The sequence below is a fragment of the Aptenodytes forsteri genome, unplaced genomic scaffold (genome assembly GCF_000699145.1).
Source record: "Aptenodytes forsteri isolate BGI_AS27 unplaced genomic scaffold, ASM69914v1 Scaffold76, whole genome shotgun sequence".
NCBI classification, from domain to species: domain Eukaryota; kingdom Metazoa; phylum Chordata; class Aves; order Sphenisciformes; family Spheniscidae; genus Aptenodytes; species Aptenodytes forsteri.
In genome coordinates, this window is record NW_008794444.1 from 3397700 (window position 1) to 3417810 (window position 20111).

The 20111-nt window shown below is 41.1% G+C and overlaps 1 protein-coding gene across 1 annotated transcript in view; it reads left to right on the plus strand.

Moving 5' to 3' along the window:
* Positions 1 to 20111, plus strand: part of SOS2 (SOS Ras/Rho guanine nucleotide exchange factor 2) — a 46637-nt gene that overhangs the window by 24776 nt on the left and 1750 nt on the right. The window contains exons 10-23 of the mRNA XM_009289904.1: positions 665 to 1320; positions 4178 to 4259; positions 4952 to 5074; positions 8480 to 8583; positions 9801 to 10020; positions 11003 to 11122; positions 11850 to 12012; positions 12966 to 13083; positions 13692 to 13864; positions 15499 to 15615; positions 17118 to 17379; positions 18322 to 18363; positions 19531 to 19640; positions 19942 to 20043. Of these exons, the coding sequence (XP_009288179.1) occupies positions 665 to 1320; positions 4178 to 4259; positions 4952 to 5074; positions 8480 to 8583; positions 9801 to 10020; positions 11003 to 11122; positions 11850 to 12012; positions 12966 to 13083; positions 13692 to 13864; positions 15499 to 15615; positions 17118 to 17379; positions 18322 to 18363; positions 19531 to 19640; positions 19942 to 20043 (2392 nt within the window). The remainder of the gene's footprint in view (positions 1 to 664; positions 1321 to 4177; positions 4260 to 4951; positions 5075 to 8479; positions 8584 to 9800; positions 10021 to 11002; positions 11123 to 11849; positions 12013 to 12965; positions 13084 to 13691; positions 13865 to 15498; positions 15616 to 17117; positions 17380 to 18321; positions 18364 to 19530; positions 19641 to 19941; positions 20044 to 20111) is intronic.

Sequence of the window (20111 nt, forward strand, 5' to 3'; positions counted from 1 at the left end):
GACGGTGACTTGGGAAGACAAACGCCATCGCTCCGAACGTCCCCCCCCTTCCTCCTTCTTCCCCCAGCTTTATATGCTGAGCATGACGTCCCATGGTATGGAATGTCCCTTTGGCCAGTTGGGGTCAGCTGTCCTGGCTGTGCCCCTTCCCAGCTTCTTGTGCACCTCCAGCCTGCTCAGCCGGTAGAGCATGGGAAGCTGAAAAGTCCTTGACTAGTGTAAACACTACCTAGCAACAACTAAAAGGTTGGTGAGTTATCAACATTGTTCTCACCCTAAATCCAAAACACAGCACTGTACCAGCTACTAGGAAGGAAATTAACTCTATCCCTGCCGAAACCAGGACAGGAAGGAATTGTAATTTTTTTCTTGTTAGATAATGTGTATATTTCCTTTTCAAGGCATGTCTTTATGCCAGTTTTCATTGTGAATGGAGTAGCAGCCCAAAGCCGTCACGGTCCACTTCTATCAATAATGTCAATATATTACTCTTTCCCTAGCCAAAGCAGTGCACGTGGCTTATCTGGAACAGTAAACTTGGTTAGGGTATATTTAGGGCAAAGAAATAATGATATAAACAAGTAATTTAGCTGATTTTTTTTGGTCTCTTGGGATGGCAAATGTGGAATGTGCCCATCATGACTTTTTCTTTTATTCATTCAAGGGAGCCAGTCTGTCGCTTCTATAACCGACAAATAAGAAGCAAGCACTTGGCCATCAAGAAAATGAATGAAATCCAGAAAAATATTGATGGCTGGGAAGGCAAAGATATTGGGCAGTGCTGTAATGAATTCATAATGGAAGGTGGCTTGACGAAAATAGGAGCCAAACATGAACGCCACATCTTTCTCTTTGACGGTTTAATGATCAGCTGTAAAACTAATCACGGTCAATCACGGCTTCCTGGTTACAGCAATGCGGAGTATAGACTGAAGGAAAAAATTATCATGAGGAAAATACAGATTATTGATAGAGATGACACGTCTGAATACAAACATGCTTTTGAACTGGTGTCTAAAGATGAAAACAGCATACTGTTTGCTGCCAAGTCTGCTGAAGAGAAGAGTAATTGGATGGCCGCTCTGATTTCCCTCCAGTATCGCAGTACTCTGGATAGGATGCTTGATTCAGTATTACTGCAAGAAGAAAATGAACAGCCACTGAGGCTGCCCAGCCCAAACGTGTATCGTTTTGTAGTGGAAGACTCGGAGGATAACATCGTTTTTGAGGACAACTTGCAAAGCAGGAATGGCATTCCTATCATCAAAGGAGGAACGGTTGTGAAATTAATCGAAAGGTTAACTTACCATATGTATGCAGGTATCCTGTACATTTGTTATGTATATGCTTTTTAAGGTCATGCTTGTAGGGGTGATGAAATTAATCCTTTTATCTTTTGTTTGGTTGGGTTTTTTTCTGCTTATAGTTAAATGTAAAGTAAGATTTGCAGAAAAAATCCCCAGTATCTGTTATTAAATCAACTGGCTTTGCTGGCAAAGCTGTAAGAAAATTTTGGGTATGCAAGCCCTCTCCCCTCCCCCCCCAAAAAGTATCAGTGGTCTAATAGGAGCCACTAGTGTGTTTCCTGAGACCATCGTGGCTAAAGCAGTCGTGCAGTTACAGGCTGTGTGACTGTGGAGGAAGAAAAAGGTTGGAGGTTATATTTATTATGCTTCAACCTGCTGCTTTGTGAAGTCCCTCAGTAGAAAAGGATGCAAATCACAATTGGCATTCTTCAGACTTTCCTGTGAAATACTATCTTAAAGCCACAGAAATTAAACCTTGAAGTAGTTACATGAACCGCTAACGTTGATGAAAATGTTAGATCTTGGGTTTGGGGTGAAAAGCATGCACTGAAAGGGGATGCAGTGAAGCTGACATAAGGATGCTGGTGGAAGTGGCGTGCAGTTTTTGTAAAACTTCTCAAACAGTGATGGTCTCCTTTGTGCTTTTTACAGAACTGCCTGGTGGTCAAGTGACTCTTTTTTGTAAAACTAAGGCTAGATAGTGTGGAGCTGTCTATTAAAAAAAAATAAATTAAAAAATAGCATTTCTCACATTGAAGCTCAGTATTGGTGCAACTGGTTGGTATGCAGGTAATCTGTAGTTGTGTCGTCTGTGAGTCCCAAGTCATCCATTTCTAAAATGTGATGGGTTTCGGTGGCTTGTAAACTTAGCTCTTTTCCTGAGTGAACTGGTGCGTTTGAGTATTAGTTTGCTAGCATAACTTCAGTTTTTATAGCGCAAGTACTCGCCACTTTGGCCTTGGGAATCTTCAATGAAAGCATTGCCTCTTGGGTTTCTGCGTGCTTTTTCCAAACAGTGTTTGGAGCCAAGACTAACAAAATCCTCTCCCTCAGCCTCCACAAGGGCATTTCGATGACTAACAGCCTGTGGAAGGACTCTCAGCAGATCTTGGTGATGCTTTTTGTTTGTATTTAGGTCAAGATGTGATTTTTTTTAAACTGTCAGTTTATTGTAGGTTTGCGTTAGTTTCAGATTTGTTTGAAGCAGGCTTTGCTGCAGCACACAGGCTCTGCATTCACAGAATGACCTCTGTCATGTCAAAGAAGTCCCCAGTCGATACCAGGATACCATGGGAGGCAGCAGATGCAGAGTTAATAAACTCTTGAATTTTAATCGCGAGCCACCATTCGTAGCACATTGCTTGTATTTTCTATTTTCTTGAGAATGTCATTTACAAAAATAAGTAATTTTTTAAATAGTATAAAGGAACCTACACAGGTTAGAGAGCAGAGTAGCGGCCCCCATTTTAAGAGAATTGCAGATCTTGTCTGCAGAGCAGACAAGACTACCTGCCTGTTCAGTGGTAAGAGGAAGATTTACTTTTAAAATGTCATAAATAGTACTGAAGAGTGAACGTAGATGTGACGTGGAAGCAGAACAGGCCAGCGCCGGACGAGGGTGCAAACTCAGCAGTATTATCACAGAATGAGAGCACTATTACTTTTAGCTTGCAGGCACGTTCCTATATATGGATCCCTTAAAAATGTTGAGCAGTGCTCTGCAGGGAATTTAAGCCTTCTTAAAAGCAGTGTTTGTCTTAGTCTTTTGTGGGCTTGTTGGAAGAAATTCACTGCCCATGTGTTGAAGACTGCTGGTGTAAGCTACCTGCACCTCATGCTGACAGATTCAAGGCTATTTACAGAACAGCAGGAAAAAAGAAACTCCCAACAACCCAAAATCCACAAGTCTGAGAGAACATATGCACATGCACTTCTCTAGGCCTGGTTTTCCTGTATTTCAGCATTCGTTTGCTCCCAGGCAGCTCTGGAAGCTGCTGCGTAGCACACAGTAGCAGGGTAGTGCCGCTGTTACCCTTGTGAGGGAGTCTGCTGCAGGGATGTCAGGATTAGGACCAGATGATGACCCTTCGTGGCTCACAGTAAAGCGATGTGTTTATCAGCTTGCTTATTCACGATCTAAGAAACTCTGTACAAGAGAGTGGAATTAAAAGAGATTAAAGGAACAATATTTTTTCCTTTAATACTTCTAACATAGCAGAGTGGGCCCAATAAAACGCGTGGTAGCTTGCGGATAGGCACGTCTCGTGGTAACACACCTACCATAGCGGTGAGAAACAGCAGGAGAGAGGTGTGGTGGCTTGTGGAGATGCAGCGTCTTGAACTGCTGCAGGTATTTGCTTTGTAAGGCCTCTGCTGCTTGTCATGCTTTCCCTGCTGGCTGCTCTGCGGAGGGTAGTTGTGTGCTGCGGTGGTGTGGCTGGGGCAGGTGTGCAGTCCCCACTGCTGGAGATTTTTTAAGAATAGGTAAGACAAACATTTTGGCAGGTGTTTCTGATGTCAAGAGAGTAGCCTGGTTCCACCATGTCGTCTTTGTCCTTATGAAACCATGGAATAGCTGCACATTCAGAGAGTGTAAGCCATTCCGCATGCCAAGACTGAGACACAGTTTTTGAGAGAACCTAGGATGTGCAGTTGAACACTTTTGCAGGGGAAATGCGTCAAATAACTAAATGAAAACTTCACAAGCGGTATCATTTCTGGTATTTTTCAAATTACAGTGCTTAACTTATAACCTTAGTGTATTTTCTGCACTTTAAGCTTTTTCTGTGAGTATATGTGTATTTTATTTCTGATATTTTGCAATTGGATAAAAAAACCCACTCCATCATTTTCTTACTCTGTGTTCACAGATCCTAATTTCGTACGTACTTTCCTTACCACATACCGCTCGTTTTGCAAGCCCCAGGAACTGCTGAGTTTACTGATTGAAAGGTAAGCAGTGGTCATCCTTTCTGAAGACATTGAAAGGCTTTGTGCTCATTTACCTGCTCCTTTTCTGCTCGGGTTCTCAGTGCCGTGTGGCACACGTTTTAGTGAAGCTCATAACACAGTAACTTCTGAAACGGGATACAGCGATGCAAGTTTTTAATGCAAGCTTCCTTTTCCCAGTTTGTTAAATCAGTTACCTGAATTAAGTATTAGCTAGAGCGCTTGGTGTGCCTCAGCTGTGGGGTGGTAGTGTTCTGAACTGCTTCACTTGATCATGAGAGTGTGTTGGAGTATGCCTAAGTCTCGATGCAAATAAGGACGGAAAAGTTCTAAGCAGTTTGTTTGAAAGGCACAGACTCTCGATGTAAACAGCACTTTAATACAGTGTGATAAAGCCGCTCTTAAGCTTTCTTCTAATCTTCACTTAATCAAGCTAGCAGGTAGTTAAAAACCTTATATCCTAGTCTAGACATCTTGTGATGACCAGAGAACTAGCGAATTATCAGGGTGAGAGCTGGGTGTGTTAGCAGCACATAGCCAGGGGAGGAGGGAATTCCAGGCAAACTGGATATTAGATGAGTGCTTGAGTTTCACCGCACTGAATTTTTTTTAAATGCAATTGCTCTTCATGTCCTACATAAAGGGTTTGTGTTTTATCTTAATTGCCATCAGTTTTTTGGTACTTTTATTCATAGGTTTGAAATCCCGGAGCCTGAGCCTACTGAAGCAGACAGGCTGGCAATCGAGAAAGGAGAGCAGCCTATCAGCGCAGACCTTAAGCGATTTCGCAAGGAATATGTCCAGCCAGTACAACTCAGGTTTATTTGCTTTTAAATTTGTTCTGTTAAAGCCAGATTTTAGTTCACTGATTATATGGTGATCCTGGAGACAGTAATCTCTTTTGGAGACTGCTGTGCTGTCAAGCAGGGACTTATCACTGTCTGCAACCAGACTAATATCCCAAATCATGTTCTGATTAGTCATACTGACTTCTGTTGTTGTTGCAACTGTACTTTGGTTCTCCGCCGCTCACAGCTGTGATCACCACCCACAAGAACACTGTAAGGCTGCTATGTAAAGCGGGTGTGGGTGAGACATATACAACTGAAAGTGTTTCTGACTGCGTTTTGAATGGATTCCTTGTTAACAGGCCCTATGAAGATAGTTTCTCTGTTTCCATTTTTTTCAGTCCTGCTGGTATTTTACTCCCTTTCCCAGCCCCGCTGATGTATTTGCACGCAGACAGGGAGGCTCTTGTCTGTACTGCACATTGCAACAGGCTGCAGTGAATCTTCAAGGTCTTGCTGACCAAGCTAACTTGGGGAACAATTAAGCGTTTCTAGCATGAATGAGGCTAATTGTTTCCCTGATAGGGGATCAAGTCAGGAGGAGACACAGAACACAACCAATATTTGCTAGAACAACTTTTATTCGTTAAACTGTTTTTATTAGTAGCGTCAAGATGTTACTGTTAATGGCAGATAACGATACGCACAGTACCCTCAGTTACTGCCTTACCACCCGCAGTCATTTGTAGTTACCTGTTTGGACCCTTCACTTACTCAAAGTGAAGGGTCACACTGACGTGCCAGTACCTCCAAGGTCCCATTTTCGTCAGATACCTGTGCGCATATATATAAAAAAATATAAATATGTATGTAATACTGTAGTGCTTGTCAATACATAGCTGCCACCACCTTCTTGGATGGAGTCCAAGTTATACAACCTCAGTGTAACCTTCATACTCGTGTGTGCTCGTGGCCTTGTAGAGATTTGTCAGGCCCTTGGTGTTCTCAGTTTATCAGCCTCTGTGGGTTCAGCAGGACCACTAGTCTCCAGAGTTATCAGTTCTTGGGAGAGCTTCACACGCTGCCTCTCAGCACATACTTTTCCTGGTTTCAGCTTGCTATTTTCTGGTAACTGTTTCTACATCCATCCACACAGGTGCCTATAGAGCCCCTTCATAGAAACTCACACAGAATGGGCTTTTGTGACTTAACTGGCTCAAGAGTTTAAATATTGTTGTATTGCTTTTGTTGCTATTTTTTATAGCCTCCTCTACTAACTAGGCTTGGGGACCTCCTCACGGTGCCCCTTTGCATGGTACAAATGCATCTTCCTGCAGCACTGCTGACTGCCATAGCTGAGCAGGACAAGTGATTGCCAACGAACTGGAGCCTATAGGAAAGTTTGATGCAGCAATTAACCATGTTTCTTGCTATTAATTTCCAAAATCAGTTTAGCACTTTTGCCTCCATATGTTATGTTTGAGCTGTTTGAAACCTGTGCCCCATTCAAAAGTTTCCAGGGTCTTTGGTTTTGGTTTCTGGTTTCTTTCCTTGTTTGAGAGATTAGGATACCTCTTATTGTGACAGCTACTCTTTGCTGTCTAATTTGCTATGGTTGGTGAACTGAGTCCATTTACAGGTGCCTGCTCGATGAGAGATGTGGTTTAAAGCTGCTATTCAACACACACCCCCTTCCGTGGCTTGTAGTTAATCTTTGAATTTAGGAGAATACTACGTTTCTAGTAGCTTGAAACTCTTCACTGTGTTACAGTTGAAAATAAGTGTCTGAATTTGAGCTGTTAGGTTGATATGCCCAGCACTCTGTAAATTCCAGTATTGTTAATAGCATTGACCTCTACTTCAGAGAGATCTGAGATTTGGGAAGGAGGTGGAGAATGTGTGCTCATTCCTCCCTCCCTCCCTCCCCAGCACTTACTCCCCATCTTGTAGAAAATGCTGTAGACATGCTGTGCAGTGCACAGGCATGGAAACGGTAATGTCTTTGACTAGATTAAATGCATGTGAGGTCATGAGAAAGAGGAGGTGCCAAGCCAGAAATGCAGTCAGTAGAACCAGGCAATCTTTCTTGCTTTTTCAGTATTCCTACCATGATATCTCAAAGGCAAAGACTGATTACATAAGATCCTGCATTACTGTTGTTTGGAACTTGTTTCAAAACATCACTCTTTTGACGGTCAGAAGTTGCCATTAATTTCCAGCCTAAATGATCTGTTTGGGTAGCCATTCTTTCATGGGATAAACCTTATTCTATAACTTGCACGCTGGGAAGAGGAGAACTATTTAATTCTCCATGTATTCACATAGAGTGCCCTTCATTTGACTGAGCTAAACCAGCCAGCTTCTCTAGTGCTCTGACTCACAACAGACTGGCAGATTACAATCAGTTCTCTGCCCTGTCCCCCTCAGATGTTCTTGCCCCCACTCCACAGGGCTGAGCCACCGCAAACAGTAGCCCGATAGACAGTTAGCACTGGTTTACCTTGATAGCCTGAGCTGCGAAGGGTGGGGGAGTTCAGCAGCACTCTGCATACAGCTGAGCCCCGATGGGGCAGGAGTAACCACCTCTCACTCTGTCTCCTCTTCTGAGCCTGAGGCCGTGGGCTCTCCATTAACCCCATCATCCTGTCCCGCCTGTTGGATTGGCCCGGGGAAAATCTGTTGTACTAGTTGATGTAGGAGATTTTTGTTCTCTCTTCAGGTAAGGTGATACGGTGCACCCCGATAAATCAAAGTTTTGAGGTACGAGCTCAACTTGTTTACTTGAAGAAGAGGCAAACCAGTTTTTTAGTCTGATACATCCTAAGAGTTGAAGGCAGAAGAGCAGTTGTAGTTCACTTTTAGAGGCTTGTTTATTAGCGGTCTGCTTAAGAAAGTGTAGAGAAAAATCAAGAGAAAGTTTAGTGTTATCCTTAAAGGAAGTACTGGACCTAGTACGGCCATTTGTGTAATTAAAAAGTTGTAAAAGTAGAGCAGTACACTTGCAACAACTTCTAAGCTGAAATTTGTGTATAGGAAAGAAACAATTAAAATTTGTTTCTTACCAAATGGGAGATCCTAATTAGCTTTTTTAGGTAAAAAAAAAAATTACGTTAGAACTACCAGTTTTATCTGATTTTGATAAGTTTTTTCCTCTTCTGAAACCACCTCAACGCTAGCATTCTTTATATAAGATTTAAAAAACCCACCAAACTATATATATGCTGAGACTGGAAAATTAGGTTTTAAATACCTGGGGACTTCTGTGGTCGTTGGTGCCATTTCTGCCCCTTTGTCCATATGTATTTTGGTAGTCGTCAACTACATGAATCTGTAACTCAGCTTTTGTAGAATTGTTTCATTTAGTGTTTACATGGGATGAGCCTTGGAAGTCCTTAAAAACAAACATAATATTTTATTTTTTCTCTTCTTCCTCAGAATATTAAATGTTTTTCGTCACTGGGTAGAGCACCATTTTTACGATTTTGAAAGAGATCTGGAGTTACTAGAGAGATTGGAGACGTTTATTTCCGGTGTAAGAGGTATGGTAATTGGTGGTCCTGTTGTTCTTCCACATTTTGGTACAACCTGCTGGTCTAATCCTGACAGGCTTTAGGCATGAGAATATCTTTACACACATGAGTAATTTTAATGCCTTTAATTGAGCTGTTTGTGAGACTCTCCTTTACATGAGCAAGCTTTGGCCTGGAGCCTAAACAGCTACCAAAAACTACTTCAAGCATTATGATATTTAACTTAAATGTATTTACTTCTGGACAGTAATGTTCATCCTTGCCTGACTCTACAATAGACTTGTTAGAATTCAGACTGTCACCTTCCTCCTCCCCGCATTGTATTCATAGAGAAATCCTTCCCTGTTGGTTACTGAGTCTAGTTTTTCCATCTTGTTCTTCTCCCATTTATTGAAAGTTCCAGCTGAAAATCATTATCCTTTTAGGAGAAAATACTTGACCCATTTGGTGTCACTTCTCTGGAGCAAGCCCTTACGAACCAGCAGATTTTTTTGGCAGACTGTGTGGAGGGCATTGGTGTTGGCATGTCAGTTTTAATCATTATCCTGGCAATTCTAGACTTCACTTTTCAGATTGCCAGACCATACATTCTGAGACAAACTTAGAGAACGGTAGTTTATCTTTTGCAGAGGTCTCCACGCTAACTATTGCTCACCAGAGAGGAATAATTCAGTTTTGGTTAGTCTCTTAAAAGGTTTTTGTCTTGAACTGCTGAAGGTACTTCCCATCTTGTCCACTATTTTGTGTACTGTAAATGTTGGGCTGATACTGTAAACATGTATTTCTCTAATCTCTTTGTTCTGCAGTGCACTAGTACAGCATGTTGCAAAGATCTCCCTTGAAGCTTGTTGTTTACTTTTTTAGTTCTTCTCCTCTAAGTGGATGAAGCTAGCAGTCAAAGTGGAGATGGTTGCGGCTGAGGGGAAAAAGTAAAATATAGTGTATACAGGGTCACTTTTTTCCACTCAAAAACTGTCAGTAAATGTGGTTAAACACAACTGGGCACCCAAGAATTCGTTCACATGTGTCTGTATTTGCCAACTGATACAGGTGCAAGAACCCGTAAGAAAAAAAATAGGGAACTACAAACCTAATTAATTTGCATGCAGAAATGCAGAATTTTGCATGCATGTACAAATGTTTGGGGGATTGGTTTTATTAAATTATCAAAAGTCAGTTAAGATGGCATTAAAAAATGGGGTTTTTTTATGGTTTGTGTTTTGCAGGAAAATCCATGAAGAAGTGGGTGGAATCAATTGCTAAAATCATCAAGAGAAAGAAAGCGCAAGCAAATGGAATTAGTCACAACATCACCTTTGAGAGCCCACCTCCCCCAATCGAGTGGCACATTTGGCGTGTTGGGCACAGCGAAACGCTGGACCTCATGACTCTGCATCCTATAGAAATTGCTCGACAGCTGACACTTCTTGAGTCTGACCTTTATAGGTAGGGATTGAACTAATATATGGCTTTTTTAGATTATTTGAGCAAGAAAGAGTCCTAATTCATAGAATCAGTCAAAAGTATGTCCCCTTGACTTTCAGAGTTTATGGAAAGAGGTTTTCTTGCCATCTGTTCGATATCAAAATATGCAAGGCAAAAAAAAAAGGGTTTTTTATCTCCATATCAGACTTCTGACAACATAAATAAGTACAGGAGGGACACTAAAATATTACGCATAGGTAATACTAACTTGTATTTTCTCCTTGTTAAAAGCAAACTCAGTGTTACATTACTAAGAAATGCTTGTTGCACCATAAGAAGAGAACACGATTGTCTCGGCTCCCTTCCTTTATAGCTGCGTAGCAAAGGCCCAGGTGTGATATGCACCATAACCGTAGCACTGGTACGTCAAGGTCCTCTAATCTAATTCTGAAGAGTTTTTTTGGTCTGGTACCATGATTACTCTGCTGTTTCCTAGCTCTGTTGTTACCTGTGATAAACAGAGCTAGCCTTGATGTGAAAGCTAGGTTTTGCTGGGCAGAAATTCTTTAAGGTCTTGCAAAACTCAAAGCTGAAGCATCCTTTTGTGCTTCAGTGACAGCAGGTTTTCTATTGAAATAGGCCACTTTTCCAGCAGGTTGCTCAAAGTACTTCAGCTTCCTATTTTAAAAAAAATTGTAGCTGTCTTTAAGATGATTTCTTACGCTTTCAGGAAGTTAAACTTACTCCTTTGTAATTTTTCTTATCTGAAAATGCTTATTCAAAAATGCAAATTTCAATTAAGATAAAAATGTATTTCCTTCTATAGTCAAATACTCATCAAAAAGTTATTTTAAGTAACTGTTTTGCAGTAGATTAGATTGGATTGCATTTGTGAAATATCAAGTCACGATTAAGGGAAGAAATAATCTTCTAATGCAAACACAGAGCATACAGTTATTATTTGTATTGAGCATTCTTCTGCATCTTGCTTTGTCATTATCAGGGCAGTCCAGCCTTCTGAACTCGTTGGTAGTGTGTGGACTAAAGAAGATAAGGAAATTAACTCCCCGAATCTACTGAAAATGATTCGTCATACTACAAATCTTACTCTTTGGTTTGAAAAGTAAGTATAGGTGGTGATAGCATAGCGGCATTAACTCCTACTGAAATTCAGAGACAAACATTTTTCTGCTATTTGAATTCTGTTGCCTTGAATCTTGAGGTGGCTGTAGGGAATTACAGCAATTTCAGGTTTTGGTTCAAGGGTGCGTGCCATGCCAGTCGCATACGCTCCCTCTTCCTGAGACTAGAAGACTTTTTTCCGGCTACGTCCACTTGGTCAGCATGGGTCCTACTTACATTTCCACAGTACGTCAAAAGGTGTTGAAGGCAGTGCAGGACTCGGCGCCGCTTTTCTACATCTCTGATGAAAGCACTGTTGTGTCTGTCCCCTTATCTTCGTCTCTCTCCCTTCTCCTGTGAGATGATTAAGTACTTCCAAGGACATGGCCAACGCTGCAGTCGGAAGGGTGTAGCAGATTGTATACCTAACCTGGCGAGTTTAAAACACCACTGTAGACACAGTGGCAGGAGAGTACCCTACTAATCCTGGATCTTGCTTGGGGTTTGCTTTATTATTTTACAGGATATGCCAAAACCTTTCTTGGCTTTCCAACCTGAACATATGTAAGATGTGATTACATAAATTTGTACTTGAGATTCTTGAGAGAGCGCCAAAATGTGCATATTGGATGTACTGTACAGTTCTTGCTTGGAAAATTTTGATTTAGTAGCTAGCAAAATGTCAGGTTTTATTTATCAGTGTTTCTCAAATTATGTCTTTTGCTTAGGTGCATCGTGGAAACCGAGAACTTTGAAGAGCGAGTGGCTGTGCTGAGTAGGATTATAGAAATCCTGCAGGTTTTTCAAGATCTGAATAATTTCAATGGTGTTTTGGAGATCGTCAGTGCAATGAACTCTGTGTCAGTGTACAGACTGGATCACACATTTGAGGTAGGTTTTGGGCATGTTCCGAAGTGAAATTCATAGTATCCGTATCATGCTTGCTTTCATGGAAGAAAACAAGTGTGAAATGTTCAAAGTTATTTATGAGAAAACATACGAGATGGGCTGGGCGTTTCAAAGGGTTTGTAATGGGAAGCGGAGCTTTTCAGCAGGTGTTTTCTCACGTGTGTTCAGCCCGAAAAGGGGAAACGCTATGGCCATTCAATTGTTGTTCGTTAACCTGTCTGAAATGAACCTGTTGCTTCAGTCCAGCGTTTTATGGGTATGAAAGAGGAGGATCCCAGGGCTGAGAACCCTGGACTGGAACACTTTAACAGCAGCATTTCCTACCTACGCAAGAAATGGGGGGGTAGAAGGGCATGGGGAGGGGATAGCTAAAACTCAGATTTCAGTTGATCACAAGAACTTCTCTTGGATGAGAGAGTCTCAGAAAATTCAGACTGTCAGAGGCAGAAACAAATAGCTGCTGAAACGGTTTAGATGGACAGTAGGAAGAGAGGCTACTACACAAGTAGTGATTCCATTTTTCACGTGCCAAGGAAAAGAAATGCCTAGGATTTGGCAGCAAAGCCTCCCTTGACTAAAATAGAAAAAGAAGCATGAATAAAATGTTTTGAGTTCTGTATGTCTTTGAAAGGCAGTATGAGGCCTTTAAGTTAAATTAAAAAATAAATGTTTAATTTTTATTAAAGACCAGGATTATGCTTGTAAGTTGATAGACAAAGTAATAGTCTGTTTACAGCAGCCTGATGATTCACGTGACTCAACTGTTGGACTGATAGTGCTGTAGTCCAGAGCAAACCATTTCCAAAAGAGGTTCTTTCACATCTGAATTTCAGTTCCTAAGTTTTGCTAAGAGAGCTAGGGAAGAGCCTTGTTTTTGCTAATCATGCTGTTGAGAAGATTTGCATCCCTGTTTTTTTTTTTCTTTGACAACTTAGGCACTACAGGAAAGAAAAAAAAGAGTTCTGGATGAAGCAGTAGAATTAAGTCAAGATCATTTTAAAAAGTATCTAGCTAAGCTCAAGTCAATCAATCCACCCTGCGTGCCTTTCTTTGGTAAGTAACACCAGGGCAGGCTAATACTGTGTGTGTTGTCAGTCTTGAGTTTGGTGGAGATGTGTTAATATTGCTTAAAGTGTTCAGGGTTGTGTTTAGCTCTAAAAAATCTGTAATATAATGTGTGACTTTTGAATTCCTGCGTTTGTAATGTTTTTAGACTTCATAGAATGGTTTGGGTTGGAAGGGATCATGTAGTTCCAACCTCCCTGCCGTGGGCGGGGATGCTTTCCTCTAGATCAGGTAAAAGACTCAGTGTCTTTTATATAAAATTTATTTTTCTAGTTTAGTGTACAGATTACTGGTATTACATTGGTATGAATATTACCTTACTTTGTTTAACATTGGTGATCTGTTTGTGGCGATGACCTGAAGATGGTTTTTTCTAAACTCAGGATCTCATGTGAAGGAGATGAAACATCTTATTTCCATAATATATTGTTCCTATGTAAAATGCAAACTTGATTCATTCTTGCCAGCTAATAAACTGTTGGAGCATGAAAGGGAATGGTCTACCTATGCTCAGGCTTTTTTATCATTCATTAGAAAGAATGAAATCAGCTCTTGGAATGAAAATGAAATTTAAAAAATACTTCTCTTTTTATCAGGAATATACCTAACAAATATTTTGAAGACAGAAGAAGGGAATCCTGACTTCCTTAAAAGACAAGGGAAAGAATTAATTAACTTCAGTAAGAGGAGAAAAGTGGCTGAAATTACAGGAGAAATTCAGCAGTATCAAAACCAGCCTTACTGTTTACGGATAGAGCCAGAAATTCGGGTAATCAAACCTTAAATATCTGTTTTGGGGATAGGAGAAGGAAAAGAATGTACACAACAAAAAATTGCCAAATAATCTTCTAGTACTAGACCTAATCTTGCATGAACAGTGACCGTCAGAAGAGGGGGCAACAGTGGCTGGTAGACAACAAAGTATCACAGCAGAGGACTAGCCAGAAGTGGGGATTTGCTTACTTGGATTCTGTGTTCTGGGTCTTGTTCATCCCCTTATTGTTCTGCAGCCTGGTATCGGAGAGATTTTTGAGCAACAAAACAGAATGAATAAGACGTACTGACTAAACAGCAGAACTTTTTGGAGAAAAATGGGTTGCCTTTAGCCTGAAGTGCTCTGTACATGCCTAGTGTGTTTAGTCCTTCAGACGTTCTGTAATGACACCTCTGACCAAAGTCTGCTGACCCCGCGAACAGTCAGAGGGTGTGTAGTTCAGCACAGGTACCAACACTCATTCAGCGAGGCAGAAGCTAAGCAAATGTGGGGATGCACCAGTGTCAGCCGGCATTTTCTTTAGAAATGAGAGGATGCTCGAGTGGTTACTTACCTAAGACAAAGACTAGTGAATCCCAGTTAATTTAAAGGAAGGTGCTGAAACAACAATGAACCAGGTAAAGGTAGGTAGGGGTTTCTATATGGAGGTAATAATGATTGAAAATAGCAGCTTTAATTACCCAACCATACTTCCCAAGCGCACGGCTAATTGTAACCTTTCCAAAAAACAGCAGTGTGGACAGCTCTCAATCTCAGCTAGCCAACAGCAGCAGGCAGGAAGCAACAAAGAAGTTGGTTACATGAAGAATTAAATGGGCAATAATACTGCTGCTTAGAATGTTATTTGCATTGTGTGTTTAATTGCTCTGGGCACGTCTGTGAAAGGTTTCGGAGATTTACAGTATTCTTAAGCCAAGAAGTACATTAAGTTCAAGGGATGGCAGTATTTGTGCTGAAAAAAAGAACAAATGGAGCTCACCACCAGACTCCAGCTGCAGCAGGAGCAGCTAACGCAGGACTGTCAGGCGCTCAGAGAGCTTTGTCCTGTCCGGTGCCCTTGGTGCCGGTCCTGTCCTAGCCGTGCCTTCCCTCCAGTCCTTGTGCCGTAGCGCCATACTCTGTCCCTGCCTCTGACCTTCCTGCTTTTGTCCTCCGTCCCTTCCCGTTCTTCGTAGGTAATTGATCACATCCAAAGCACCTCTAAGAAATGGCACGAGCATAACCTTTGCTTTCACTGCTGTATCATCTGTATTCTGCTCCTTCCCCGATCTGTGACGTTAGTTTCTTAAGGCAAGGGTACGCTGTTGCCTGGCCTTTAACACTGCTGTGCTGAGCATGATTCAGTAGTCAAAAATATTAGCAAACAATTTACAGACGACTTCATTTACCGTGTCTAGTCATTTGAAGCAAGGTTATTCTTTCATGTCAGGAAACGTACCGTGAACTTGATTATTGCTTGCATTGGATTGTTTTGTATTTATTTCAGGGAACGTTTTACCCTGTTTTTCCTGGAAATAAGCTTCAGAACAGTGAAAAGCTAGATTTTTAATTGGTGAATTACAAGCATTTCAATAAAATTCTGTGTATGTGCTTATTTTTAAAATATTATTCATGCTTGTTTCATTTAGAAATTCTTTGAAAATCTCAATCCTATGGGGAAGATACCAGAAAAAGAGTTTACAGATTATCTGTTCAACAAGTCATTAGAAATTGAACCTCGAAACTGCAAGCAACCACCGAGATTTGTAAGTCTTGTCCTGCAAATTACATAGCTAAAATCCACTAGCCATTATGAAAAAGAATATGTAGTTAACTCAATAAGCCATATATCTTTCCTTCAGAATTCTGTATTGTGAAACAATTTTAAAATGCTTTTATTTTGGGCATTTGTCGCTACTAAAACATACTACCTTTGGCTTATTTTAGAATGAACACTTTTTTCCCAAAACCTAAAATATTACATTTTAAATTTGGGTTTCTTAGCATATAGTCATTTTCTAGAATATGTAATAACATTTAACATTTTTCATTTCACAGTTTCAAAAATCTTACACTAATTGAAATACGGATTTTATACATCATTAATGTGTTAAGTTTTCTTTAAGTAGAAGTTAATTTCTGTTTTTCTTTTGTCTAAATGTTTTGCATTGTTGCAGAAATTGAAGTATACCACAGAACTGATAAGGCGCAACCTTCTCGCTGATCGAAATACCGTTCAATTTAAAGGAGTAGCAATCTTGTTTTTTAAGAAAATAGCTACTGGAGCCCAGAGCTCTTTTTTAAGCAGAAAGATTGTTCTCTAGAAGGCTGGGGGTTTTATACATTGTAATTGTACTTCTGAGTAGCTGGAGACATCTCTAATTTTTGGGACAGCTATAAATCTTTTTAGCAATCACCTGTTAGAGGAATGAGTAAGACGGTATTGCGAATATGGCAAGAAAATGACAGAAATTACTGTTGTGAAAACACTGCTTGCAGTAATTTCTTTACAGTATTTTCTAAAAATGGATATCCATGCTGCCAGTCTCAGTCACCTGGGCATAAATTCTTTACAGTTCATGTTTTCGAAACTAGACATTCCTATTGGAATTTTCAGGAAAGTCCAGTTCTGAGTACTGTAGTGTGGTGGAGTCATGCGTGCCACCGTAGGATGGGAACGTAATTCATCGTCAAAGAATCAGCTTTGATCTGTGCTGTGTTACACCTGAGTCTAATGAGATTTGTTTCACTCACACCAGTGACGTGTCTGTAAGAACTTTGTACCGACTAACCCAGAGGACACAGACAACGTGTATCTGGGTGTGTCCTTGATCTTGGACGTGTGTAGGGGCCTGGTGACCTTCTGGGGTATAAGCACAAAGCATGTCTTAACGGTGCTGTTACGAGGCTCTTCTGCAGGCCTGTGGGGGCACTTGAAATAACTCTCTCTCCCAAGGTTGTGACTTGCTCTTCCCTGTATTTTGCCCTGATTGGCATGCATCTGAAACTTGACTCTCCATTCTTCATAGCTGTGAGGAAAAGAAAAAAATTAAGCTGGGGAAAAAAGATTTATTAAGCTGCATCCCTAACTTTTCTGTAGACTCCTGCTGTATAGGTAACAACAGACTGTACCTCAAGTCAATTGTAGAAAGGCTGTAACACTGTTTAAGGTGTATATGATAAGTATTTTTTTTTAAATATCTTACAGAGACTTGGCAATTTTGCTATCTGAAATGTTAACGGTACTAACCAGCTTTGCTTTCTCCAGCCTAGAAGAACGACATACCCCCTGAAATCTCCCGGGATAAGGCCCAATACTGCCAGACACGGCTCCACCTCTGGCACCTTGAGAAGTCATCCATTGCCACTTGAAAAGGAACCGAGTAAGATAAGTTTCAGTAGAATTACTGAGGCAGAGCATGAAGCAACAGTATCGGCACCAACTTCGCCGAACACACCGTCTACGCCGCCAGTGTCTGCTTCTTCAGAGTTCATCATGTTTTCAGACATCGATCTCAACAGTTCTTATGGTAAATGTACAATATGTTTTAATAATTGTTGTTACTGTCCCTCAGGCTTCCAAATGTATTGGTGTGTATGCCAGCCTTTTAAAAAAAAGTTGCAAAATTTATTTGTGGACTATGAAGGAGGTTCTTGTGTCAGTGTTACGTGGACTGCAGTTTGGAAATCCCTGTTGTAAGTAGTTAAATAACAAGTGACATTTCCAGTCTTTTTGCCTACTGGAGCTGAGGCAATCTGTTATGGGAGATGTCCCCATGAGGCACTACTGTGCAGGGGCTATGTCTGCTTTACCACATATGGCACATCTGTAGAGAGAAAAGGTGCCGAGGACCTGGCATCCACACCAGTGTGTGTTTCAGGAGTGGTCCTGTGGACTGAACACACTCTAGTCATTCTGGTTTAATTTCCTTTGAAGGGAATCCAGTCTGTGTATTTTGAGATACGAACCAAAGCGCGAGAAATGGGGATGGTGAGGGCACTCACTCCAAAACGCTGTCTCGATGAAAAAAATGACACTCTTAGTTCAGATGCACTAATACACCCCCAAGCTTTGCTTGTAGCTGTGAGCAGCTCCTTCGTCTTGCAAGTGGCGTGTGAGAGGTCTCGGCTCTGCTCTAAGGGGGCTGCAGACTTGGCAGGCGGGTTAAGCCTGATAGGGGGCATAAATGACAAACAATTTTTATATGGCAAATGCTGAGGGCGTTCGGGCGGCAGGGGAAGTGAACAACAACGTGGTAGTGTCAGAGCAGAGTAGAATAATGAAGTTTAATTCCCGGCATAACTTAAGATATTCCTGAACTAGAGATTTTACACAGGAAAGTTTAATTCATGTTAGCAGTAGATAAACTTGAAGATTAGGGTGATCTTTGAGGTCATTCACAAGTGTGCATTATGTGCTGTAGTGCAGTTGTTCTGTCTGGAAAGTCTTTAATCGATTTTTCATTTAACAGGTAACAATAGTGTCTTCGCTCCTGTCAGTTTGCCACAGTCGAGTGAGTACTGTAACTCTCTCAAATGCTTCATGTAACTCTGCTTTTTCTGGTTTCAGGAGAGGTGAATAGGAATTAAAATCTGAAATCTGGGATGAAATGTGGGCTGCATTCATTAGAGTTCTGAGAGGATTTTTTTGTACGGGTTTTAGATAAGTGTCCAGTAAAGCAGTCTGTAAAGTCTAAAAACTGTCTGGTTTGGTTTTGTTGTTTTCCACCCACCCACCCCCCGAGGCTCTAGCATGATTTTGCTTCTATTTTGAATGTCCTTGATGATTATTTTGTTTGGCTAATGCAGCAACCTGATAATTTTGTATTACCACTTAGTGAAAATAATTGTTCTGTTGCTGGGAAAGAGGAGGTACTTTTTGTACCACAGCTGTGAGGGATATCCTGTATTCATCTGTGTTTTCAGCTTCTCTTTTTACTCCCTTATTACACAGGCACATGTACTTTTTCATAATATGATTAAAATTTCAAACTGGAGAGCACAGGTGCCTAATGTATTGATACAGAGCTCTGTGGACTTCTAAGAGAAAAAGCAAAGGTGTGACAAAAGTCACAAATGCAGGTCGGGGGGTTGTTTTGTTTCTTAACTTTGAGGATTTTTTTTTTCCCCTCTGTAAAAAGGAAGGAGTAGAAATGTCCTAAAATGCCGTGAGAGTTAGTTTCTTCTGTCCTGTTCAGTGTATAATTCTGCTTTAGAAGTGCTGCAGACCTGTTAACGAAGCCTCTAAATTTCTGAATTTGAACGTGTACCCATGTGGCAGAGAGAACAAACCTTCCGCTCCAAAGTGTAACTGAGGCATGCGGGCAAACTGCAGGCACTCTGGTAAACAGGGGGTAAATTCTGCAATATAGAGAGAATTGCAGAGAAGGTTATTTAAGTGCTCACTAGGAGTTCACTTTATTTATTTTTCTGTCCTTTAGCATTGCCGCTTAACTGTCGATGCATATCTTTGATACTGGAAATAGGAGATCACTTTGTGAGGAGTGTATCCGATTAAAGAAACGAATGAGAATGTCATACAACTGAAGTTAATGGTTCATGTTGCTGTTGAGCACAAAGATCTGCTTATTTGAGTTGCTTCTAGTTTGGCTTAATATTATTCTAGAATATGTTCCTCAGATACTGCACAAGCAGTAATGTATCTGCTTTTCTCTCTCCAGAGACTTTCTTCAGCTCGTGGGGTAGCTTTCCTAAACTAAGTGATGAGCCTCAAAATCCTCCTCCACTTCCTCCACGAAAAAAGATGGATCAGGATGCTTCTAATACTAAGGTATTTCTGTCCTATATTGAATAACTTGGATAATAAATCAGGGAACATCTAGCCAAGCAGGACTTTGTTAGTCTAAAAGACTTTCAAATGCAGTGCTCCCGTTGCCCTTTTGAAGTTTCAGGTTCCCAGTGTCCAAACTCTGCTAGCTACTTTAGGAACATAGCGGTCATATTTGGATCAAAGGTACGGCTATGCCAGCATCATGTTTCTGACAGCGCCAGCAGCAGACGTCAAGAGAATTCTGCATCTGTCAGAAGATTCTACATTTCTTAACAGTGTCTTTTTCTCTGTAATGTTGTAGGGAAGTTTAAAATCGGATGACGATCCTCCAGCAATTCCACCTCGGCAGCCGCCACCTCCAAAGATACAGCCTCGTGCTCCTGCTTACACTAACCCCTTTGACCAGCCGCTGCACAGTCCTCCTCCTCCACCCCCCCGGGACCCTCTTCTTGATACTCCACCGCCGGTACC